The sequence below is a fragment of the Amblyomma mixtum genome, chromosome 4 (genome assembly GCF_055824585.1).
Source record: "Amblyomma mixtum isolate Tamu chromosome 4, ASM5582458v1, whole genome shotgun sequence".
Classification (NCBI taxonomy): Eukaryota; Metazoa; Arthropoda; class Arachnida; order Ixodida; family Ixodidae; genus Amblyomma; species Amblyomma mixtum.
Window position 1 is genome coordinate 105,829,259 of NC_143015.1, and position 26,419 is coordinate 105,855,677.

Sequence of the window (26,419 nt, forward strand, 5' to 3'; positions counted from 1 at the left end):
GAACGTGCTGCCACAAGACCCACTGTCGTCTGCAAAGCCCGTGTCCAAAGTTAGGTGCTGCCTATGAAGTTGGTAGCACAGTGCATCCAGTTAATATCCAAGCCACGGTCAAATCTGAATGTAGTGATCGTGAATCCATGCTATCTTCTCATATACGCTCAGCCACGATATATCCGCGCCGGCAGGTGCGACGCTTTGGCACGAATTTCGCTCGCAGACGACACCACTCAGTGCGGCAGGGCAGCAGGTGGCGCCACATGTGCTGTTTTTTTTTACTTTTTTCTTTACAGTTTGATCTAATGGCGAGAGAAAAAAAATGAAGCAGAGTGCGCGACTTCTAGTCGCCAAGTAAGAACGGCAAAAAAACACGACTCTTGATCTACGACTAAGGAGCAGCCCGGAGTGCGATCACGTCTCGGTATTGTGGGACCCCAGGAAAAAGAGAAAAAATACCCGCGAAAGCAGACGTACACAAAATATGAAGAGACCCTTCCCCGGAGAGGGCGCGAAGGAGAGGGCATAGCTGGCGAAGCGCATATTCAGAGCTCCAGTAAGGTGGAAAGGGACTCGGCAGCGAAGGAAAGGGACAGTCACCGTTGGTGGGAAGGGGTGTGGCTCTGCAGGTAGCAAAGAGTTACGATCAACGTGTGTGGCGCGAGGCCGGAAAAGCATAGCTGTAGCATCGTGGCTGCTGGTGCCCTCGAACAAAGATGACGTGCTTCTCCAAAGAACGTTACGTGGAGCGCTCGCAGTTACACTTTATATCGCGACCTCCTCACCCATTCGACCTTCCCTCACGGCGCGTGCCATAAAGGGCTTTTCGCGGAAATAAGAGGACATAGCGGCTACTTTGAAACCGAGGTGTCGCAGCGGGCTCGGCGGGTGTTGTAGGCAGAGAAGACGCCCGACGCGTCGCTCTATTCAGCGGCGGTGTCGCTTCCTTTGGCTCGTCTCACATTTCTACCCCAACGTGACGTGAGGGAGAGGGCAGTGAGGAGGAGGAGGAGGAGGAAGGGTGTCTTCGCTTTTTTTGTGTCCTCGCCGAACGGGCGAAGACTCCTTCTGCTAGGCCTAACCAGGAGCAGGGCACCGTGACGTCTGCTAGAGGAGGCGACCAGGAGAGTTAGGGCGGTCGCCCTCCTTTATTCCAGGTACGTGAGATCCTTATGTCTGTGTTACCGAAAAAGAAAGAAAAAAAGAAAATCGCGGTGAGATATCCCAGTTAGAACATCGAGCTTAGGTCGTATGCGACGTGGAAGCGTTTCGTCTGCGACCGCACGTAGCGGTGTGCTGCAGACGAGAGAACAGTGTCTACAGTGCAAGCATGCCTTATGTGGTCGTAAAGATTAGGGGTGGTCACCTGTTGAACAGGTATGCCGACGAAGATTTGACAGGTGTCTGCTTACACTACTGAGGTTTGTCCACTTACAGAAAGGTGCAGCGGGTAGAGGTCGCGTGCACCCCCACTGCTAGCTATGGCTTTAGTTAGCGTTGTGGAGGCTCTGCCGTTTGACACTTGTCGGCAGTTTCAGGGGTTTTGTTGAGTCAATGAGGTATTTTATTTGACTTTCATTCACTAAAATCTACAACACAGTAAATATGCTGGCTTAAGCTCGATGTTTTAACTGGGCAGCGCTGGGCAGACGGTTGGCAAGGTACAGAGGGTGAGACTGTGAAGTTCAGAATGTGTTTTCTAAAACCAGGGTAACGAGCTGAGTGCTGTGCTATTAGATTTTTGTCGTGTGGCTCAACATGTCAAGTTGTTTTGCAAGCTCTCCGAGTTCCAGATCCACCTACACAGCGCTAATGGCAAGGCAACTCGTTGCATCATATCGAACGCAAAAAACTCATTTTTTGCTATGCTTCAAAATGTATTTTGTATTTCTATTCCAGGTTAAGATTCTCTTTAGCTCATTTTGGCCAACATCCCATTTGATGCCTGTTGAGGAACTTCTCTTGTCATAGCAAGACGGAAACGTGGATGAATTCTGATTTCCAGCTATGACCCTGAGGCCCAAAGTGTGCCTGTGGATATGCTATGTGTAACACCTATTGAACGTTTTGCGTGCTACATGGGCAGAAGAGCCGCAAACACGCCTCCTATCTCGCAGAAAACGTAGTATATACTGCTGCTAAAAGTCGTCTTCTCAGTGATAATCATCAATCCTAGCTGGAGTTCAAACTTTATGCGTAAAAGCTTCGTATGTCGTCACATTGTCTGTACGCGTGGATGTAAAAACCTACGAAAGCTTTCACTGTCTTTCGAAGTTCGTGACGTGCCTGATATTAGCTTCTCTTACGACGCATGTAGAACGCAAAATGCCTGTATGTAGACATACTCAGCTGCATGCCAAAGAATCTCAGCTGCATGCCAAAGAATCCAAGTTGATTGAAATTAATGAAGAGGTCTCTACTTTAGGTACTTTTGGAGATACGCTTTTAAGAATTAATCACAAATTTGACATCAGCTTAGCGATTAAGCATTTCCTTTTGTTTTGTTTGGAACAGCGGACACAATATGCGCTGCTGTTTGTCCTTCTCTTGTCTCGTCTTCCTTTGCGCTGTTCTTTCCAGTTCTTTAAACTTGTACGAACCAGCCCGTATTTGTCCTCTTCTACAATATGGCTGCGTCGAGTATAAATCCCATGCGTCACAAAGAACCAGAAATGTCGCTTATTACGTACACTCGCATTTAGCGTACGCCTAAAACATAAGTCCCATGAAGCATGAAAAAAACTGATATAATCGCTACTCCATCATTTCAATTAGCCACACCGACTCAACAGTCGAAAATGAACTCTAATGTTTAATGAATGCGGAACAAATGCTGTCTTTTCCCGTCCCTCTCTTCTGTCAGGAGGGAAGCTTCAGTCAGCTAGCCAACATTTCGACGAAGAAAAGTTCTTTCCTTCCTCTGCCTCATTCATTTTGTACTCACAGGAATTAGGCGTACGTAGAAGCCCAGGAAATCGAACAAGCGAGCGCACCTAGGCCCATTAGTCTCACAAAGGCACACGAAAACCACGAACCGGTAGTGGTTCTAAAACAGCAATACTCTCTGCATGTGTCAACTATGTCCACACTCCCGATATGACACGTTCCATATACCTAAGCTCCTATAGACCTTTTCACGACCCTCGGGAAAACCATTTTTCTGGGGAGAACGTTCCTGTATTACGGCCGCCGCGGTGGCTCAGTGGCTACGGTGCTCGGCTACTGTCCCGAAAGACGCGGGTTCGATCCCGGCCGCGGCGGCTGAATTTCTTTGGAGGAGAAATTCGAGGCCCGTGTACTGTGCGATGTCAGTGCACGTTAAAGAACCCCAGGTGGTCGAAATTTCCGGAGCCCTCCACTACGGCGTCTCTCAGAGCCTTAGTCGCTTTGGGACGTTAAACCCCATAAAACCAAACCAAACCTTTCCTGTATTACGAGCACAGCCCAATATGGCGGCGCCCATCGGCTTTTTTTTTTTGAAAAGGTCTATAGTAAGAGCCAGGATGTCATCTATTAGTGAACGCTGGGTATGTTGGGCTGTTCGTTATGTTGGTCAATACTGTGGGCAAAAACACTCGAAACGGATCAAACCGCAAGTGCGAGCATCGAGCTCCAAATATTTGTTGTCAAGAAGAGCATGTTATTCCCGACCATGTAGCTTGCTGGTGCGTAAAGACATGTTGAGAAATCCCCCAAGGAACACTTGCATCCAAGGAGCGTTAGGGGGGTGTCTTTGAAAAGTACACCCTTGCGAAGAACGCATAGGTGGGTGCTGTAATCATGAAACACTCTCGACACACTTCAATTGTGTCTGTACACTCTAAACTCGAAAACGACTCTGTGGGAGTAAAAAAGAGAGTAGGCTGTTCTCTAGCGAACTCCTTTTTATTAAAGGGTGTGCGCCAGAGGACAACCTTAATTACACCCTTTTTACTCCTTTCTGTTTGGAGTGTAGTGTATGGGGTGTTTTGGTGTTAAAATACGCTTAGTAGTGAAAAGTGGCTCACAGTGAAGTAATGCATGGAAACTACACAGGACACTTTTCTTGCAGACTAAAATATTTTAAAATTTTTTCTTATCTGCAGTCGCAGACAGGCCCCATAAATCGAGCCACATTTGCATCCGCTCGATGATTATTACTATGCGACACATCGCAATTACTGGGTCATGCATTCGTCGGCGTCAAACCAGCGCCTGAATTCACAGCGCATCAGCCTAATCAAACGCGCTTCACAAGCATACGTTTGCGGTTACTCAAGACACAAAACCCTGCACAGAATCGGGGAAGCGTTCATCCCTGGCTCGTGCACGTCTTCCGTTTCAAAGAACTCGACTGAAAAGAATTCCCCTCACGCAATCCCAGAGCGCAGAGGCACTCGAGTATTTTATTTTGCAGCGCATCCTTCGGCTGTTTATCTTCCATTGACAAATCTTCGTCTGTCACGCGCGCATTCAAATCGTGCAGACGACGAAGAAAGCGCCCGAGCAGACGACCGAAAGGGCGCCGCGATGCAGACGACGCTTCAGTTCTCGTTTCTGCCGCTGCTGGTGATCGCGGCGCTGGTGCCCGCTGGAGAAGCTAAAATGGAGCAAGTGAAGAGGGCCTGCGTCGAAGGTGAGATTTGATTAAACACCTTAATGGCCTCCTAGTTATACTAAGTAGGAGCGAAGACAACTACATTTTGCACCCTTAGGGGCATGACACTGCTTAACGCACCCTTGTACACCCTTATTTTTGTTGTTTGTTTGGAACAAGGTGCGCTGAGCACTGTTGGGACTGGGTGTCCGAGCCAGGAAACGGTCGAGGCGACGGTGAGTCAAATGACTTTTATGTACAGTATGTACAACGGCTTTTACATGATACAAGGGACAAGAGCACCACGGGCTAGCACAAAGAAGAAGGGCGGCCCCGGCGGCGAGCGTAGCTCTGGCGTGATGGCTCTTCTGCTGCCCGTCTGCTGCGCGGGCTCAGCGCGGCTCCGTTTTTAAAGCTGCCGGTGTTCGTTGAGGCAGCCAGCCGTTCAAATCCTCCAATCAGGTCACGGCAGTGGCCACCGTTCAAATTAGACGAATAGCCGATAGGCGGCCGGCCGTTGAAGGCTTGCAGACAGGAACGGGCGGCCGGAGAAGCGCCGCAGGTGTCCGAGCCGACGGTGAGGAGGGGGAGGAGGAAGGGTAAGCGCCGGGCCGGGCGCCGACGAGGCGGGATGATTCACGCTGCAAGCCGCGACATGTCCGAGAGAGTCTGGGCCCGCTTTGCGCGACGGCGGGCGCACAGCGCTGGTTTAGAGAGGCCAGCCAGCGAAATGTGGGCGCCAGCACAACAGCACTCCCACACCAATAAACCACCCATGAAATTTGAGAGGTGCCCATGTGCAAGACTGTTGCAGCTTTGTTGGGTGCAAGGGTGCGCTGTAGGGATGCTCTCAGGCTTTGTGAAGAATTTTATTGTTCATAAATCGCACGTCTAATATGATGTGAACTATTCCAGCTTTCCACAAAGGATAACTGTAGTTTCGATTCTGCTGATATTGTCACGGGCGAGAAGACGAGGTGCGGCACGGAGCGCTCGTGCTAGGCCTGCCGCCGTTAAATCATTCCATCGCCATACGTCATGTAGTCCTGTCTTCATTGGGCTTCCCGTCACGTAACATTATTTGTGCCACCCGCAGGCAAAATCCCGCAAAAGTTTGTCGCTTTCAATGAAATTACTCAATGGAATAAGTTGGGCATAATATGTTATACTACCAGTGAAAGTAAACAACTGTTCAGCGCAGTGACACCGAAATTGATTTGACCAACGTTCATCTTCTATGCTGAAAGGTTTTGCCATCTACATCCTTGGCCAAACGTCTTCAGGCCTAAGTTCTCATTCAGGCCTAAGTTTTCATATTTTTAACAAACGATTCATAACCTAAATCAAACTTCATATTTCATCAGTCGTTGGAGCTGAATGAACCCTTCGTTTTGAATGAACCAACCATCACACATTTCGGCCCAGCGTCTGATAAGAAGACTGTTCACTGGTTTCTGTCTATTTGAAAGGGTGAATTCCGCTACCATGCCACCCTGTGCTTGCTAAGAGTGAGGGCCACTGTCATTGTGTGTATAGGCACCCTAAGTTCGTCTTCTTCAGCAGACTATATGGCCAATACGTTTAGACGAGCCGAGTGAAGTATGGTACAATGAACAGCTGTAATATTCTTCGTGGATTCCCAATAAAACATATCGTGCTTTCCAAGTGATGTACTTTCATAGCCCGCAGTGTGAGCGAAAAAGTGCTCGAGAGGAACGACAGACCACCCCAAGAGACGAGAAATCAAAATATGCGAGCCAGCGAAGGAGCAATAATTAGAAGAAATAGAATTACAAAAATGCGGGACTCCCCGCGCGTCGCTCACGCCTCTGTCGTTATTACCAACACATGTCGCCGTATTTACGTTCTAGCACAACCATCATACGTTAAAAAAATCCACCGTGGTTTGACGTTTTTGTCGCCTTGGAAAAGTTCCAAGACTCGTTTCCTGTCATTCTATTCACGACCCATAACTCAAGAAAAAAAAAGTTTGCCAGATGCTTATGGACGTGAGGAACTCTCTGTACGCGTCACCTCAATCTTTTGCGTTTCCGAGTAGGGATCGGCCATTTTTTACTTCCATAAAGCGCCGTATACCGGACCGGTTTAAACTGCAAACACCGACCAACGCTTTCGGCGCGGCGAAAACCTCCCTCGGATATATTCTTTCTTAATCTTCATTTACGGCCGCTTATAATTTCAAAATGTGAGACAACCCACCACGGCTCCGAGGTAGAGGACGCTTTTCAGAGAACGCGGGCACCGATAAATAAAACTCCCCTCCTAGTCCTTTATTTGTCCTTTTTTTATTATTTTAGGAATCCGCCTCACGCCTCACGTTGCGTCAGATAGTATGCGCGTATGTACAGAAAAAAAAATACGCTCGTTCACGACTCCCCCCGATCAGGGAATTGTGGGGCGAGACGTGATTTTCGGAGCCAGTCACGACATCGTCTGTACTTTAGTAAAATAAAAAAAGAAGAGCAAAACGCTGAGGCAGCGTATGAGTATCCAGCGTTAGCAATATCGAACAAATACTGCGTCATTAGCTGTCTTCGCTATTATCCGATGCAAATTTTTCGTTATATCCGGATATCTACTATATTGATGCCAACGTATGCAGTGCAAGAAGACAAATCGTTTGACACCACTACGAATGTCCTACGCCAATTAGTTTCGCCGTAATGGACGTTTGAAGTTTCAAGACGTCACGGTTTGGGGAACTAAAGGTCGTCGGTGCGAATACCTAAGATAAACTATGCTTTGATTCGACTAGCACTCTTATGCTCCGTAACGCGCTGAATCGTTTGATACCACTCCGAACATTCTACGCCAATTAGGTGATTCACAGTCTGACCACAATGGTACCACTCACTGGTCCTACTTGAATGACCTTGTGTAACATACTAACGCGACCTTCAGAAATGCCCTTTGTGGAAGCTAGAAAGCATCAGCCAATCGCACCGAGTGCGCAATAGGTCGTGATGTGACCGGGGATCGGGACCAGGGTCTTCACCGCATTAGGGCGAAGCAGCCAGACTACGGAGGGAAGCCTTCGGGAGGAATCGCAAGCTTGAAGGTTTATTTTATATTTTGTACAGTAGCAAGGAGACCAAAGTCAGAAAAGGGGGGAAGATGCCCTGGCACCCCACAGATTGCTGCTTATATGCAGATCACATTCCCCAGGAAACCAGCTAGGGAATCTGATCTCTGGTTGAGCGTCCAATGGGCTGCTAGCGTCTTCTTAGGCTCCGCCCTCCCCACGTGGCCGCGCACACCGCACAGACACACGGGCAAGGAGGAACTTGGAGTCTCTCACTCGCGAACTGTTTGACCAGGCCCAAAAGGTCGTTCGCTGCTGAGTGACGATCCTGATCGATGGGGACGCGAGCGCTGACCGCTCACACCGGTGACCTCTTCAGTTCGGTGGAAGGGACAAATCAGCCGTGTCGCCCATCCGCGGCGCCGTGCCCCGCCGTCGTCGCCACTGGGTCTCGTTGGTCAGTCCACGGGCAGTCCGGGAGAAACACCGCGCTCAGCCTTCCCGGCGAAGGGGATTAGACGCCTTTGTGTACGCCGTCGCCAGTAGCTGCCCCACGCAGTGTCTCTTTTGTCTCCCCCGAACAGCAGCGCTTTCCGTCGCAGTAGCCTGATGACGCCGGACTGGCTCGCCTGTTTCCGCTGCCAGTCCCCAGGAGCGCAGTTCGGCACCAGAGCTGCAGTCAGCATCGCCGGCGAAGGGGATTACAGCCTTTGTCCGCCGACGCCGTCGCCAGAAGCCGCCCCCAGGCACCCTTTTCCTTGCGTCTTCTCCGAAAAACAGCCGCGCTTTTGGTCGCATACCTGATGGCGTCTGACTGGCTCGCCGTTCTCCGCTGGCTGGGCCTCCGATCATTACAGTCGGCAAATTCCTGCGAGATGGCGTCATGGTTCTCGTGGGTTAAAAGCATGCAGTGATGCCAATCCTAGGGATTTATCCCTAGATCTAGGGGTTTTTTCTTTGCTTCAGGGATCTAGCGTCTTTTTTGTGAAATCTAGGGATTTTGAGAGGCCGTAGAATTGCTACTCTAAGCGGCTTAATGGCAGGTGTATCTGATTATTTTGCGCTTGGAACAGAAAAAAACTATGAAAAATGCTAATTACTACTCCTTTACTTTTAATGTTCTGCCTAGCCGAGAGAGGGCGAAAGCAGTTCTGCAACGCGAAATTATCGACTGCTGCACAGGGAGGAAAAACGAAACCATGTGACTTTCAAACTTTGTAAGGAATCACTTCCTGATTTTGTAATTACCAATCCTACATCTGTATCATTGCTGTAAAACTATAACAAGATTACATTTTTGGTTATGTCAGTTTCTCGTGATGTCAATCCTTAGTAGCTCCAAAACTATTTTAGTAGCTCCAAAACTATTTGACGGTCTTTGATTGCGACTATGATTAATAACTAACTGTGAGGTAAGATAAGCCATTTCACCGCTTCTGAATGTTCTCTATGAGGCGAGAAGGGGTCTTTCATGAATTCAAACATTTTCGTCTTTCTGTGTGCCTTTTAAAACAATCTTTAAAACAACCCTTAATGGTGTCTGAATAAAATACTTTCATGTGTTGACGGGGCTTAGCGGAAAATGCCAGCTCTGTCAACTTGAGATCAACTGCATTTATTTTTCAAAGGGCTGCATAGGTTCTTTGCGCGTAATGATAAGCCGGCTGAAGGAGCAGCTGGCGCCATCTGTGGGCCCTCATGTAAGGTAAAACTACAAAAAAAAACAAAGAAAAAAGCTGTAATTGTGGCTAACACGCTTTTATTTATCTCTGACAAAATGTATAACCAATGGACAAAACAGTGAACTGCGCTGAGACTTTGTTAAAGCTGGAATGGTCGCATTAACAATTAAACAATTATAGGCTAGGGATTTTTCTTCAATCTAGGGATTTTTTGAGGTTGAATCTAGGGAGAAAACGTTCACCTGAGTTGGCATCACTGAAAGCATGTTTAATCATTTTTCGTAACGCTAAAAATCAGATCAGGGCGGAGAAAATTCGAATAGACGCTAAGGTGACAGAAGGACAACGAAGCGAGCTATGGAAAAAAAAATGACAGGTGTAACGTTAAGACACCGGGAGCGGGCAGAGCGGGTGAGGGAATAAACGCTGGTTAATGACATCCTAGTGGAAATCAAGATGCTTGTCTGCGTCGTTCTGTCAGTGTTTCGTGTAACCTTTGCACTATATTTTACATCACAAGGAAGAAATGGGCTTGGGCAGGACACGTAATGCGAAGGCAAGATAACCGCTGGTCCTTAAGGGTAACGGAGGGGATTCCAAGAGAAGGCAAACGTAGCATGGGTGGCAGAAAGTCAGGTGGGCGGATGAGATTAATAAGTTTGCGGGGATACGGGGGCCGCAGCTGGCAAAGGAAATGGTTAGCTGGAGAGACATGGGAGAGGCCTTGGCGCTGCAGCGGGCGCAGTCAGGTTGATGATGATGATGATGACTCAAATAATGTATTAAGAGTTATTCACCGGGTCCCAACTGTCAGCGCACCCGATTTCAATGGCTGCCACTAACTTATCCATCCATCTGTGTCTGTCCATCTACGTGACGTCACGGGCGGAATGCAGCACTATTCACCCGTAGCATAAAAACATTGAAGGACTATGACCGTAGCATGAAATCGGAGCGAGACTCGTAACGTATTTATGAGCTTTCTCGAGGAACGCTATTTCGCTGTCAATGGACAACTCCCCTCGAAATACGAGGAGCGTAGCGAAGAATGCGAAGAGTGTCATTATTACAACAGCGCAAAACGGAGGAGAGAGAGAGAAAGGATAGACGCAAAAACGAACGCTGAATCTTTCGCCTCGCGTTCCGCGTACTCAGGCTGCGTGTGACCATTGTACGTAGCGATTTCAAAAGAGCGCAAGCTCTCAGCGTCATTCGCGCTCTGTTGAGCTTGATAGGCGGCCGGTGAAGCTGTTTCGTTCTCACTTTTCGGGTAGCACCATGCATTAGAATAATGCTATAAAAATGTTATGCAAGTTGCAGTAACGTTATATGCTGCATTGTAATTTTAGTGCTAAACATCGTATTTGCCTTTAGTGTCACTTTGAGAACGCGGAAAGTTGATGACATCGTTACAGAGCTAAAGAACACAAAATCCTGCAGAGAAAGCTGGTAAGAACGATCTCCACTGTCTCAAATCAAATGTCAAGGTGAAAGTCAGGTTCCCAGTGGTCATAGTCTTATGATCACGTGGTCATACTATCATAACTTAGGCCATACCAAAGCGCAGCTAAGTTCGGTTTGATCTTGTGTGGCATTTGAAGGTCATTATCGGTGTGGTACTCACTGTCTCAAATCAAATGTCAAGGTCAAAGCCAGGTACCCAATGCTGATAGTCATATGATCACGAGGTCATACTATCACAGCTTGAGCCATACCATCACGCAGTTAAGCTCGGTTTGACCTTGTGAGGCATTTGAAGGTCATTATCGGTGTGGTACTCACTGTCTCAAATCAAATGTCAAGGTCAAAGCCAGGTACCCAATGCTGATAGTCATATGATCACGAGGTCATACTATCACAGCTTGAGCCATACCATCACGCAGTTAAGCTCGGTTTGACCTTGTGAGGCATTTGAAGGTCATTATCGGTGTGGTACTCACTGTCTCAAATCAAATGTCAAGGTCAAAGCCAGGTACCCAATGCTGATAGTCATATGATCACGAGGTCATACTATCACAGCTTGAGCCATACCATCACGCAGTTAAGCTCGGTTTGACCTTGTGAGGCATTTGAAGGTCATTATCGGTGTGGTACTCACTGTCTCAAATCAAATGTCAAGGTCAAAGCCAGGTACCCAATGCTGATAGTCATATGATCACGAGGTCATACTATCACAGCTTGAGCCATACCATCACGCAGTTAAGCTCGGTTTGACCTTGTGAGGCATTTGAAGGTCATTATCGGTGTGGTACTCACTGTCTCAAATCAAATGTCAAGGTCAAAGCCAGGTACCCAATGCTGATAGTCATATGATCACGAGGTCATACTATCACAGCTTGAGCCATACCATCACGCAGTTAAGCTCGGTTTGACCTTGTGAGGCATTTGAAGGTCATTATCGGTGTGGTACTCACTGTCTCAAATCAAATGTCAAGGTCAAAGCCAGGTACCCAATGCTGATAGTCATATGATCACGAGGTCATACTATCACAGCTTGAGCCATACCATCACGCAGTTAAGCTCGGTTTGACCTTGTGAGGCATTTGAAGGTCATTTTCGATGTGGCACCCACTCTCTCATATCGAATGTAAAGGTCAAAGTCAGGTACCCAATGGTCATACTACCATAGCTTGGGCAATTCAATCACGCAGTTAAGTTCGGTTTGACCTTGTGAGGCACTGAAGGTCATTGTCTCATACAGATCGAAATCGGAAGTTGTACCCCGAAGAGTAGAGCTCTCGCTATAAAAGTTGTAAGCGCGGCAGCCATCGCGCTTACAGCAAAACCACTCGCGAAATCACATTTGTATGCTGGGTTTGGCCATGCTTAAAGGGACACTAATTACAAACTGAGGTTAGATTGTATCCACTGGTTACTACTTCCTAATCACAAAGCGATTACTCTAATATAAAACTAAGCTTCTAAAGTTAGATAAAGGCCAATACATGAACCACAGGTGTCGCCATCCCAGGCAGACTTCTCAACTAAACCACATGCGTCGGAAACGATTTTGTTTCTCAGATCCTTGAGGCTAGACTACACCGGCTTTATTCTTTTAAGCGGCGATCACGGAGTCCGTTTCAGTGTAGACGTCCCGAGTCTATATGGAAAGCGGGAAGATACTGAAATCTAATTTTCTGAGCAATAAAATGTCTTTTGTTGCCGGAAAAATGTTAACATAGCCAGAAAGAACCATACATTCGGCTATTACTAAAAGAAAAACTGAGTGGGGCTGTCCTCAGTATTCTTTTAAAAGGGCACATACAGGAAATTTATCTTTGCGTGTTTTTTAATGCGTTAGCATTACAAAGGTCTTTGCTAGCGAAAATGGCTACGCCGTCTGTCAGTAGCCAGTGGAAAGGTTACCAACAAACCTTGATACAACAAACTTTCATGCGTTAACCTCGGGTATAACAACAAACTTTCGTGTGCCATTACTTTGGATTAACCTAAATGTACCCACTCGGATATAACAGAATTTCATGTCTGGACCTCGGATGCAACGAACTTAGTGAGAATTGACCTCGAATATAAAGAACCTAAGTATACCACCTCGAATACAGGAAACATTAGTGCGTAAAAACCTCGGATATAACAAACGCTTGGCTTCTAACGCATTCGACCGATCCGACGAGGGTCAGCAAAGCTTTCTTTTTTGCAATGATGCTTGAGACATCAGTAAACATCGCAGATCACGTGAGATGTACAAAGCGGCGATATAATAATTGCTTGTCCCCTTGCTATAATATTTGCCACTAGTTCAGGCTAGTGCAAGAACCGCAGCAAATTAAAACGATTGGTATATGGTTTGGTTTATGTGGGTTTAACGTCCCAAAGCAACTCACTCAAAGTGGGTGCCGGCTCACTCTGAGAATCCAGGAAACGAGGCTGCCGATAAATTGGCCCGAGGTTTGATTTGCCGGGCTCAGGACGGCCTCGGTCCAGGTTTCTCGAGAGAGCGGGCGCACACCTTTGCAGAGCTCACGCAAATGCCCCGCTTGGACCGTCGGACTTACCCTCCTCCACACCCCTCCCTTACCCATTCCCAACAGATCCTCTGGAGACGCCTCCAGACCCGCTCTCTCTCATCCCCTCAGCTGCTATCTCTCTACTGTGGCACCTCCCCTGCATGCACCCTGTGCGGCGACCCTCACGCCACACTCTCCCACATCCTTTTCGGCTGCCCTGCTGATCCTCCCCCGCAGGGACAGCCCGCGTTATCAAGCTGGGAGGACTGGGAGGTCGTGCTCTCGTCTCCGGACCCGCCATCGCAGCTTGCTGCGGTGCTTCGGGGTGCCGACGTCATGGACAAACACCGCATAAACGTTACGACGTAGAGTGGGACCGTGCGGTGGTCCAGGGACCCAAGGGGGGTCTAAACACACTTGCCATGATAAAGTTTTTCTCTCTCTCTCTCTCTCAGGCCATGAGGGACGCCGTAGTAGGGGGCTCCGGAAATTTAGACCACCTGGGGTTCTTTAACGTGCACTGACATCGCACAGTACACGGGCCTCTAGAATTTCGCCTTCATCGAAATTCAGCCGCCGCGGCCGGGATCGAACCCGCGTCTTTCGGGTCAGCAGCCGAGCGCCGTAACCGTAAATTAACCGAGCGTAAATTAACCGTAACCGAGCGCCGTAAATTAAAACGACGAAGCAGAAATTATAAGGCTGTTCCTGCGTGCCCCACGTGACCTCAACCATTCTTGTGACGTCACAGTCACCGTTAAGCTGACCCAATGAAAACCGATTTACCAGACATGTGCGCATTACACATGGTGATTTATGTTCATCGATGTCGTGTTCATCAATCAGAGAGAAAAAAATGAACTTTTTTTTCCCGAAAATTTCGCAGCTTCATCAAAGTTGGTGCTGACGTAAACGTTCATGGGCACTTGCGCGTCGTCTGTTACCGCAACCGATGCGGGAGCTCGCAAAAGGTTGCGACTACGTTGTTTTTGGACAGATGGCGTTGGCATCGAAAGAGCTGAACGCAGAAGAAATCATAGTTTCTTACTATTACCTAGAGGGAAAGCTGGCGGCTCTGCAGTTCGGCATGGGCGCTCAAAGCATCATGGGACGGTGAGCTACTTGTTGCGGGACAGTCGTATTTTTTCGGGAACACGGAGTGGCACTACTGAGATGTTTCATTCCGAAAGAGCTGTTCGTGTGTGCGCAGACGACTTTCGCGCGAACGCAGTGTGCAAAAGCCATAGTAGTGAAAACGCAACGACACATGACGCCAATAAAAGGTTTCACTCTTCCGAACTGCCATTAAAAAAACCTGTTAAAGTATCTAAGCAACAACAGTTTTTTTAAAACATATTTACTTTAAAAAATGCGCCTGTTAATCACGAAATATTAGTTTTTGTAGTGTTCAATACTTAGCCCACAAGAAAGCTGGACATCTCTTATTTTGGGCAAACTTTGCATTTACATGTTTTTCTGCTCGTTTGTTGCAATATACAGACAGGATATTGAATGTTAGGACATTCGTAGTCATCGAACAGCTTTATTTTTCCATTATTTTTTGGCCAAAAGTTGTAGTTCTGCAGTCGGTAGCTCACCGCCTCATGATGCTTTGAGCGCCCATGGTGGCTGAAGTGGTCTCGAGGGGCCTCCATGCAAACTTCCATGGACGGGTTGCCAGCTTTCCCTCTAGGTAATAGTAGGAAACTCTATGGAAGAAATCTGCCACGCTGCCATTTTATTTGGGTTGTTAAAAGGTGCTGCTCTCCTATGGAAGCGTTCAAAAACTAAGCTCTCACGATGCCAACCTCCAGAAAGATTGGTGGGACAGGTATTTTCATATATTTTCATATTGCACAAATACGCGTCACCGTTGTAAACGTTCTTGTTTCTCGTTTACCGATTTCAGTGGAAGTACAAGCCGACAAGTGTGCAAGGAAGCACTACAGGACTTATAAGGTGAGCGGAAGTGCTGTTATTTAATGCGCCGTCGTGACATCCGACCACCTTAATGTTTGGAAATTAACTGTCCCCTCTAAAATGTGTTAAGTATGGCAGCAGGAAAAAGATGAATTTCGGAAACGGGGATGTACAATAGTTTTTAGAGTTAGTGTAACACATTTGATTAACATGCAAGCGCCTAACTATAGTGAACTGAATTGCCTTTATTTCCATAAGTATACAATTTATGGAGGTTTTATGGAAAAAGTTGCTCAGAGCAACATGACGGGCCTTAAACACTGTCTGAGGGCAGCAACGGCGGACAAAGCACAAATACAGAAAACATATAGTTAGCTCAAACTTAAGCCAACAAACAGAAATGCAATAGAAAAAAAGCACAAAAACTAGGAAATACAGTTTACACATGGGCAACAAAAACAGCAATAGAACCATTTACGAAATAAACCCGGAGGAATGAACTGGCATTACGGTAGTTTTCTCTCAAGAAGACAGCTAGGGACCACCACGTGATTCGCAGGACACATAAAGCGGTAGCTGTGGATACACCTTTGAAAGTCCCTTTTTCTTCTCGATAGGGTTAGTGCCTACGTGGTCTCACCGCCACTGTATGGCCGATAACTGCGACACCTGCCATATAACTGTAGTTGTTAAAAAAATAATGGGACAGAATACCAAAGCATCGCATTGTTGACAGATTCAGAAGGCGGCAAAAACAACAGGCAGTGTATACACACAGTATGCTTTTAATAGTTTTCAGTTTTCTCTCTCGCTTTGAAAACGGTTGGCACGAATCAGCAAACGATATAGCACAGGGCAAAAAGTTTTACCGTACCGTCGTCGATTCAGCAAGAGACTCTCGTCGGCACGTGTATAGTAGGATACAACTTAAAAAAACAGCAGTTGCTAACACTGGGCCGCGGTCCGCGGCGCCTTGTATTACTCCGCTGGCCAATCGCAACAGTAAACGAAATCACCTTTTTAATGTTTGACTATATCAAATAATCCACGTATCAAAATTCTAGAGATGGTAATTTTTTTCTTGTGATAAGCTCCTTGTTTAGGTAACAAGAAACATTTAAGTACCGGACTACTTTTTCGTCGTGGAGTAATTCTGTGCGCGGAGGCTCAATGTGGGCGGAGCTTCACTGCTGACTTAAAGGTGCACTGAAGAGGAATCTGAACTTGTCTTTTTGCCGCGGGAACTCGATCTACACGTTCCGAGCTTTCTTAGAAACGTCAATTTATTGCCCTGTGTGGCTGATTTCCCTAATTAAATCGAATTAACGTCCGGCTCCCGCCTTTATTTTTGAATTCTCCCCCGTACGGTGGGCGGAGTCCGCCAACGCGTGGAGCGCCTTTCGCCCAGTCCCGTGGCGGCTTGCCGCTCTGCCATCGGCGGAGTAATACGTAGTAGTCCGTAGTAGCAAATAGTCCGCGCGCGCGTATTTTTATTTCTTCGGGCTTATTTTGCGGCTATATTATCTGCGAATGAAACTATTTATTCATGGAAACCTAAAAAACAAAATAAAGCGAAAGCAAAGCCTCCACGGAGCTGGCTGAAAGGCACTTCACTCGTTAGTCGACTCCGCCCACCGTACGGGGAGAATTCAAAAAATAAAGGCGGGAGCCGGACGTTAATCCGATTTAATTAGGGAAATCGGCCACAGAGGGCAATAAGTCCCAGTTTCTAAGAATGCTAGGAACGTGTAGATCGAGTTCCCGCGGCAAAAAGACAAGTTCAGAATCCTGTTCAGTGCACCTTTAATCGTATCTGACTTCGGTGTATTTTGGAGAGCACTGCCAACTGGCGTTTCCCTTCTAATGAACCGCCACTCGCTCTCTCCCCGTGGACGCGGTGAGCGCGGACATAGTTGGACGCGACCAAGACGCAGCCGTACGTGAAGAAGTGCTTCTCCAACAGGGCCCACGTCACTGACCTGATGCTGGACTGCGCTGAGCCCATGGCGGTGAGTGCGCTACGGGACGACCACACATCTGATTGCGACAATGCAGCGAAAGCAATTGGATTTGCCCTCGATGCTTGATGATTTTACTCCAACGAATGATTTCAATCTAAGCCGAGGCTTCACACACTCGACAAAAATCCGCCTTTTTTTCACAATATGTGGCGCCCTCTGGGAGTGGCGAAATTTCGTCTGCAACTGGTTGAAAACAAACGCAAGTGGGAGACGCAGGCGCGATCCGGTTTCACGAGACGCCAGCCGCGCCTGCGAAGGCGCAAATGTGTGCTCGGCAGCTACCGCCATCTGTCGTATGTGTCTGTCACTAACATGAACTGCGCATGTGCAATGGGAGCTGACGGTTTGTTTTCAACCAGGAGCAGACGAAATTTCGCCACTCCCAAAAGGGCGCCACATGTTGTGAAAAAGGCGGATTTTGTTAAGGGGGAGAATTTGAACTTGGGAGAATTTTGAATTAAGGGGCAGAGAGGGGTAGCGGCTGGAAGCTTCTGGAGTGTAGCTGGCTTTCCGAATGCGTCTTTGATTTCAAGATAGCTGTCGCTTTTTCGTTCTGGTGCTGCGTGGGTGGAGGCGTTGAGGAGGGTGCAGGTGTAGGTGGAGCTTCTGAATGGCACAGTAGCACTACTTTCACAGATAAAGCTATCGAAGTGTTTCGCCTTCTCCCCAAACTCGGCATCACATGACCATAAGGAACATTCCCTAGCCAGTAGTGGAAGCTCCATTGTAAGTGGTCAGAAGGTGGTCACATGACCCTACATTTGAAACTTGCGGTGCGATATGGCATGTGACCCCATCGATAGGCAGTTGCCGTTGCCGCCATTCTTCGCAGCAAGCCGCGAAATTTTTCAGATGGAAAGCTGCAAAGCTTCAAGAGAAATCAAATTGTTTGGTTTGTGGGGGGTTTAACGTCCCAAAGCGAATCAAGCTATGAGGGACGCCGTAGTGGAGGGATGCGAAAATGTGGACCACCTAGGGTTCATTAACGTGCACTGACATCGCACAGTACTATAGAGTTTCGCCTCCATCGAAATGCGACCGCCGCGGCCGGGACCGAGCCCGTGTCTTTCGGGTCAGCAGACAAGCGCCATAGCCACTGATCCACCGCGGTGACTGCGGTATTTAAATACAGTCGAACAGCTGTCAGTCTGCCTGTATTCAAACTAAAAAAAAAGACAAAAGTCGACCTGACAAACGAAACGTCACAATTGAGCACGGCGTCAGTGCACGCACGCACGCACACACACACACAGAAAAAGAAAAACCTCGGTTGTAGTTTGTTTACTCGGCCGTTCGAAGCCGACAGCTCACTTAAGACCCGCCGCTTAAGTAACTCCGCTATCAGTGTCAGATGCAACAAGAGTCGTATGTATGCCGTCGGTAGCAAAAGCTTACGGTGTGAAGACGAAAAATGATTTAGGCGAGGTCACACAAGTCAATCGTACGAAGAGCCACCAGGTACGAAGGAGGCGTGAATGCTTCATCCATTGGTATCAATACCAGACCACTGAGTCAGAAGGAAGAGCTGTATGAGCACAGCGTGTGCTGCCCATTATAGAATCTACACGAGACGAGTGCAAGCCGCTGTGCGCATGGACACCTCCAATGTACGGGTCCCTCAATGCAACTCATTGCATTATGACATCATCTCTACGTCATCATTGTCAGTCGCCCTTTCCTTTCCCTTGTGGGGACGCTTTCGTCCCCTGCGTTCGCTTTCCCTCAACGCGCTAGTTCCCTGTGGTTAGCTCCTCCGCAAAGCACTCCTCTCGGTTCGGTGACTTTCCACTAACAGGGGAGGGCGCTCGCGTCGCAGCGACACCAGCGCCACGGATGGCGTTTTGCTGCGCGCGCGCGGGGGAAAATCTGGTCTCTTCTGCTCGGCACCGGGAAGCGAACGGACGTTTCGCTCGCAGCTTCGCTCTTCGTCGGCGGGCGTCCTCGTGTGGAAACGAGTTCCCCTCAGCTCGTCCCGTCCGGCCTCGGAGATATTCCCTTTGCCCTAGCGTGGGCGAGCGTTCGCTCGTAGCCGTGCTGGTGAGTCGGACATCCTAGATTCCTCAGTGTATTTTGTTGCTAGCTGGCGTTATTGTTGCTATAGCAATAAATGCCTTGTTTGTGTCAGCCATTGTGTCGTTCCTTTGTTCCCGCAGAGCAAGGCCCGCCGTGGTCGGCGTGCGCTCAGTAGCGTACGCGACCACGGGGTGGGGTCCGCGCGGTTTTGAACTGGCTCAGCCGCGGTTAAACGGGGAATACGCATTTAACCCCCCCCCTCCCATTTTAAACCCCAGACCCTTTGTGTGAAGTAGCAGGGCAACCTCTCCACCTCTCTGATAATTAAATTTTCTTCTGTCCTCGAGCACACGCGTCGAGTAAACTTTTGCTGCTGACTGTATGCAGGACACGGGGCGTTAAAAATCAGGCTGTCATGATTTCTTTAAACGAAATGATGCGTATACACGAAAGGTGTTTTTGCACGAGGCTTACAAAGTGAAAGGGCAAATGTTGCCGTTATCCTATAATTACTTGAAATTAACGAACTCTGGAGTTACGGCGGATGTCACATCTAAAGACTCCTTTAAACGGTGCAAGGTCTAAAGGTGATGAAAAGTTTGTGAAGGCGGGGCTTTTTGCATTCTCAAATTCTGACTTTAGAATGTTGTACAGAATTCTGGTAGCAGGGCATATTTAGAAACATCCACCTCGAAGCTTATAGCTCAACATAATTAAGCATGCAACACACTCACGAGCAGGCTATACTTCTCCCTAGTAAGACACAGCTGTAGAGGATATGACGTTTCTTCGATTTCGCGGTCCGATAATGAGAGCCTAGCAGTTTTCATATACAACCGGTTTCCCTACGCATCTGGCAGAGGAAACGCCATACTCAACTGTTCCGTCACACGAGGGAGGTACTATTTCCTGTCGGTGTCAAGCATAATTACGCAGACTGATGTGGAAATTTGGAGTTGAGCATCTCGAAACGCAGGCTTGCTTCGAGAATTCCACCAGATGGAATAGTCAGGAAACACATTCTATCAACAGTGTTTTTTTGAAGCCCCATTTGACCTGAGGTCGACCTTGACGTCATGACCACCATTCGGGTGTTGAAAACGAAACCTAAACAGCGTGAGATAAGAAATTCAACTGAAATTATTTGCAGTACTCGAGAGAACTCTATTTAGTGATCCACGTTTAATGTCTTACGCACCGTTCCAGAGAAGAAACCACAACCGCAAATTTGGTGTCTTGGAGCAACTCAAAACAAATATGGTTTCGCCTTCTAGTGTCCCTTCTGGCGCACTCATTGCACTCTAAACACCAATACACCTATATGGGAGTAAAAAGGGAGTAAAGTCCTCTAGCACACTCCCTTAAAAGGGAGTAAAGCTGTTCGGTAGTGCGCTAGAGGACTTTACTCCCTTTTTACTCCCATACAGGTGTATTCGTGTTCAGAGTGTATGTTATAACACTCTAAACACTAATACGCCTATATGGGTGTAAAAAGGGAGTAAAGCTGTCCTCTAGAGCACACCCTTTAAACGGGAGTGCGCTATAGGACAGCTTTACTCTTTTTTACTTCTTTCTGTTTAGAGTGATGGGTAACATGACGAAGGCAACGCCCAAGGACATTGCCACTTATATTGCGCACATGATCCCACTACTGAATGTATGCATGACGCTGCTTTTAATGCGTTCTTGTGTCCGCTCGCAGCTGGGCATCTTCATAACCTGCAGCGTCGACGCCGTCGCCGACACTACGGTGAGTCGTGACTAACAGGAGAGGATCGGAAGCACTCCCTTCGGAAATTCGCATGCACAAATACGACTTCGCAAAAATTGCGGAGGATGCATTTACCTTCCTTGCGCTGCAGGGCTTTAGAGTGTGGCTCTATTCTCATTTCAAGAGTTCATTGAAATCGTCATATACGCGGCTTCGAAATAGTCTCTGGCAATAACTAGCAGACTGCGTTAATTAGAAAGAACGTTAATAAATTGTTGTGTCCCCTTATTGCTTTTGTGTGTGTGCGCCCCCGCATCCTCCTCCTAACGACCACTTGCCCCTCGTCGCACGCTGTCGCCAGATGCCCCCCCATGGTGCGCCCCCGCATCCTCCTCCTGTTTTGGGAAGCCACTCCCTCCCGTGGACGCTTCTCCGCTCCCTCCTTTCTTCGGGCGGCCAGTTCGGCTCCTGCCTCGGTCGACGCTGGTCGCACCCTCATCAGCTTTAAATAAACAAAGTCTTAAAGTACCGTGTGCGTCTTTCGCTGCATTGAACACAGCGACCGGACACGACAGTGGCGACGAGAAAGTGGATTCGACCCGCGCTACGCAACGCTATTGACAAGCCATGGCTACGCGAGGGTTTCCCAATCAGATACCAGAATTCAACGGCTCATCGTGGTCATCGTGGGTTGGACGCCTTCAGTTCTACTTTGAAGCTAACAACATCACAGACCCAGCCTTGAAGAGGGCCAACCTGCTGACGCTGTGCGGGGAGCAGACCTACGATACTGTCTGCGCCCTTATTCAGCCAAGCACACCAGCGGCAGTGTCTTACGACGACATCGTAAAAGCGCTGCAAAAGCACTACGACCCAAGGCCATCCGAGGTCTACAGCCGGGCTCGCTTCCAACGACGAGATCAACTGGGAGGAGAAACTGTGAGCGCCTACGTAGCCGCGCTCAAGAAGCTCGCTGCCGACTGCAATTTTGGAACGCTGTCGACAACAGCTACCGGGCAGGAGGGAGACGCAGCTTCTTCTGCTAACACCACCATGCTTCCCTTGGACGTGATGTTACGCGACAGATTTGTGTGCGGACTGAGTGACGAGTCACTGCAGCAGCGCCTGTTCGCTGAGAAGGACCTCACATTCAGCAAAGCTTACGACATCGCCGTTCGAGCGGAGAGCGCCGGTCACCAGCAGAGAGGGATTCGCCGGAACACCGAGCCGGTACACCAGACAAGCAACCAGGTGCGCAAGCCTTCTGCTGTTGTAAAATCGGTCAAAAAGGCACAACGCTGCTGGCGGTGTGACGAGCAACACAACCCCCAGGGATGTCGATTCCAGTCAGCCACGTGTAATTTTTGCCACAAGCGAGGGCATATCGAAAGAGCATGCATTACGAAACGGAGACTTGCCAAGATAAAGTCACCTTCCCAGCCTAATCACAGCGTCAACGCCTCAGAGAATACGCCGCTATCTGATCTCCATGGAACAACATCAGCAACACCATCTGTGTTGTACGACCTGAACACCATGAATCTCGGCACGCGACCGAAGATTTTTACAGAAGTAAGCGTACATCACCAGCTGATTAAGTTCGAGGTGGACTCCGGCGCAGCCTGTACTCTGATCAGTGAGGACACGTTCCGAACTTCATGGCCATCTGACGCACCCGCCCTGCAACAAGACGACACGCACCTGCGAACGTGGTCAGGACAGAATCTGCCACTATTGGGCTCTGCCAACGTGCAGGTTAACTACAACGGCCAGACCCATACGCTACCTCTGCTTGTTGTGAAGGGCACAGGATCAAGCCTTCTAGGGAGAAACTGGTTTTCTCCACTAGGCGTGATGATATGCGGCATACACCAGACGCCGAGCCAGAACATGGTTGAGCAACTGCAAGAGAAATACGAAAGAGTATTCTCGGAAGAGATTCCAGGAAACGAAGGGCCCCCGGTCACACTGGAGTTGTTGGACAACGCGCAACCCAAATTTCTGAAGGCCAGGCCGGTGCCGTTTGCTCTCCGAGATTCAGTTGAAAAAGAGTTGGACAAACTGGAGCAGCAAGGTGTCATCGAGCCGACGCAGCATTCAGAATGGGCCACACCACTTGTCGTAGTTCGCAAGAAGAACGGAACCATACGCCTCTGCGGAGACTACCGGAGCACCGTCAATCTTGCGACTAAAGCGTCCTCTTACCCGCTACCGACACCTGAAGAAGTATTCAGTGTACTGCGTGGCGCAAGAGTCTTCAGCACATTGGACCTCACCCAGGCGTATCAGCAGCTGAAGGTGAGCGAGTCAACTGCTGAATTATTGGCAATTAACACACTGAAAGGCTTGTACAAAGTCAAGCGACTGCCTTTTGGCGTAGCTGCAGCCCCGGCCATATTTCAAAAATTCATGGAGACAGTGCTTCAGGGCATCCCAGGAGTTTGTGTCTACCTTGACGATGTCATCATCAGTGGCACTTCCACTGAAGAGCATGCAGTGCGCCTAGAGCTCGTTCTCGAAAGGCTAGCAAACGCTAATTTGTGCATAAGCAAATCGAAGTGCTGTTTTGCGGTGCCAGAGGTGCAATTTCTGGGACACCGAATTGATGCGGAAGGCATTCACCCTACCGAGGACAAAGTGCGAGCGATCACAGAAGCACGAGCTCCAACAAACAAGCAGGAGCTACAGGCTTTTCTCGGACTCTTGACGTTCTACGACCGGTTCTTGGAACAAAGAGCTACCGTGGCCAACGACTTATACCAACTCCTTCGGAAAGATGTGACATGGACATGGTCGCCACGCCATCAGCAGTCATTCGATGCCCTGAAAGACCTGATTCGAAGATGTACAGTCCTCCGCCACTACGACGAAAGGAAGCCTCTGCTTTTGGCTTGCGACGCATCACCGTACGGAGTCGGCGCGGTTCTATCGCAAACTGACGAGCAAGGAAGGGAAGCTCCCATCGCCTTCGCCTCACGTACGTTGTCGCAAGCAGAACGCAACTACGCGCAACTTGACAAAGAAGGGCTAGCCATCGTCTACGCGGCGACACATTTTCACCAGTACATTGCCGGCCGGAAGGTGACCTTTATAACCGATCACCGACCGCTATTGGGCATTCTGGGACCACAAAGGCCTATGCCACCAACTTTGTCTCCGCGAATGACACGTTGGTGCATCAAACTCTCAGCGTACGACTACGCTCTGGTCTACCGCAATGGGAGTAAACATCAAAACGCCGATGCGCTAAGCCGTCTGCCACTAGACGCAACTGTTGACGAACCATTTCCACCAGGAGACGTTCTGATGTTCGAAGCACTGCCAGAACCTCCGCTTACAGCAGGCACAGTTGCAGCATCTACGCAGAAGTGCGCAGCTCTCCGGCTAGTTTACACAGCTGTTCAACAAGGCAACGTGCATAAACTCAAAGGGGACAACTTCGACGCTTACCGCAGGCGAGCTACAGAGTTGAGCACCCATCGCGGCTGCATCATATTTGGGTCCCGAGTTGTGATGCCGAGAGAACTACGCGCACAAGCTATGTCTCTCATCCACGCCGGACATCGGGGCATCGTTGCAATGAAAAAGTGTGCCAGAAGCTACATGTGGTGGCCTGGCATTGACAACGACATCGAAACAGTGGTGCGAGAATGCAAGCCTTGCCAGAGCAGCCGGAGCGCCCCGCCGAAAGCTCCTGTCCCAGAATGGGAAAAGCCAGACACACCATGGCACACACTGCACATTGATTTTGCAGGACCAATTGAGGGCTGCACTTTCCTTGTGGTCGTAGACGCCTACACAAAGTGGCTTGAGATAAGGCAAATGGGACAGACGACTTCAGCAGCAGTCATTGACAACCTCCGATCACTATTTGAAACGTTCGGCCTGCCACGCAAGGTAGTATCGGACAACGGAACACCGTTTGTGTCTGCGGAGATCCTCAAGTTTTATCGCGACAACGGGATCTCATCAGTTACATCGGCCCCCTACCACCCAGCGACAAACGGACAAGCCGAGCGCTACGTAGCCGAGCTAAAACGCGCCCTTGAAAGAGATCAGACAGGCTCGCTGCAGCGCCGCCTTGCGCGCTTTCTCTTCAAGCAGCACACGACGGTTCAGAGCACAACAGGCGAGACCCCCTCGAAAATGATGTTCGAGCGTGAAATGCGAACCCAGCTCACAGCCATCCTCCCCGAGCCAAAGGCAGAGACGTTCCGGGAAGAAAAAGCAATTCCGCGCTGCGGCACGCTTAATGAGGGGCAGCGCGTCCTCGCCCGACAGTTTCTGAAAAAGCCACGCTGGGAGGAAGCTACAATTGTCAGACGCATAGGCCTGCGCTCTTGGCTCGTCAACATACATGGCACAGTAGCACGCCGACATCTCAACCAGCTGCGTAGATTTACGACGCCGTCTGAGAGCTGTCCGCCAGCGGAGAGAACACGTGCACCATCTTCCCACATAGCCTGGCACCTCTTCCCGGAAGAAGAGACTTCGCCCAGGACAGACCTAGGAGACACAGCGAACAACAGCCAGCCTACAAGTGTTTCTCCCCCGAGCGCACAAAGCCAGCGCGCCTCCACGCGTGAGCGCCGACCCCCTGCACGATACCAGGCAACTTTCTAAGGGGGAAGGAAGTGTTGTGTCCCCTTATTGCTTTTGTGTGTGTGCGCCCCCGCATCCTCCTCCTAACGACCACTTGCCCCTCGTCGCACGCTGTCGCCAGATGCCCCCCCATGGTGCGCCCCCGCATCCTCCTCCTGTTTTGGGAAGCCACTCCCTCCCGTGGACGCTTCTCCGCTCCCTCCTTTCTTCGGGCGGCCAGTTCGGCTCCTGCCTCGGTCGACGCTGGTCGCACCCTCATCAGCTTTAAATAAACAAAGTCTTAAAGTACCGTGTGCGTCTTTCGCTGCATTGAACACAGCGACCGGACACGACATAAATATAAAATGATTACATGTGTACTTGATTTATTAGCAAAATTAACAGCTGATTAACTAATATATAATTAATATTTTATATTCTTGAAGTTCTTATTTTAATATCACCATAATTTAATAATAGTATTTTTATATCTTAATTAATTAGCTAGCTTATTGGTAGATTTATTAAATAAGTGGAGTACGCTGCGGCATGCTCCTAAAAAGATTTTCTTATCAACCGTCCTGTTTTTAGTAATCTTTGAAAGTGCTCGCCGAAACGTCCTGTATAAGGTTTTCCCGTTGTCGAGGTCTCTGTGTGATCAAAATAAAGGCGCTAACTGCAAACAAAGCATATAAATATGAAGCATATCTTAAAATGCACCCCCCAAAAAGAGTTAAGGCTGTAGGTCATCCCCTGCATGCTGCCGGGTAAAACCGAAAACGCAAAAAAAGAAATTGTACCGTTTACCGCAGTGTTAACTCCACGCGGTTGTCTTTGCAGGGCCAGAAAGCACAGGATCCCGAATTCAAGACGAGGACACGCAAATACAAGGTACGACTGTCGCAGGCCC

The 26,419-nt window shown here is 48.8% G+C and overlaps 1 protein-coding gene across 1 annotated transcript in view; it reads left to right on the forward strand.

The window, feature by feature from the left end:
• The first annotated feature begins 849 nt into the window (after positions 1-849).
• Positions 850-26,419, forward strand: part of LOC149347714 (uncharacterized) — a 35,739-nt gene continuing 10,169 nt past the window's right edge. Inside the window, exons 1-6 of the mRNA XM_089541630.1 lie at positions 850-1,151; positions 4,460-4,609; positions 15,173-15,222; positions 17,097-17,192; positions 20,920-20,967; positions 26,350-26,400. Of these exons, the coding sequence (XP_089397756.1) occupies positions 4,504-4,609; positions 15,173-15,222; positions 17,097-17,192; positions 20,920-20,967; positions 26,350-26,400 (351 nt within the window). The 5' untranslated portion in view covers positions 850-1,151; positions 4,460-4,503. The remainder of the gene's footprint in view (positions 1,152-4,459; positions 4,610-15,172; positions 15,223-17,096; positions 17,193-20,919; positions 20,968-26,349; positions 26,401-26,419) is intronic.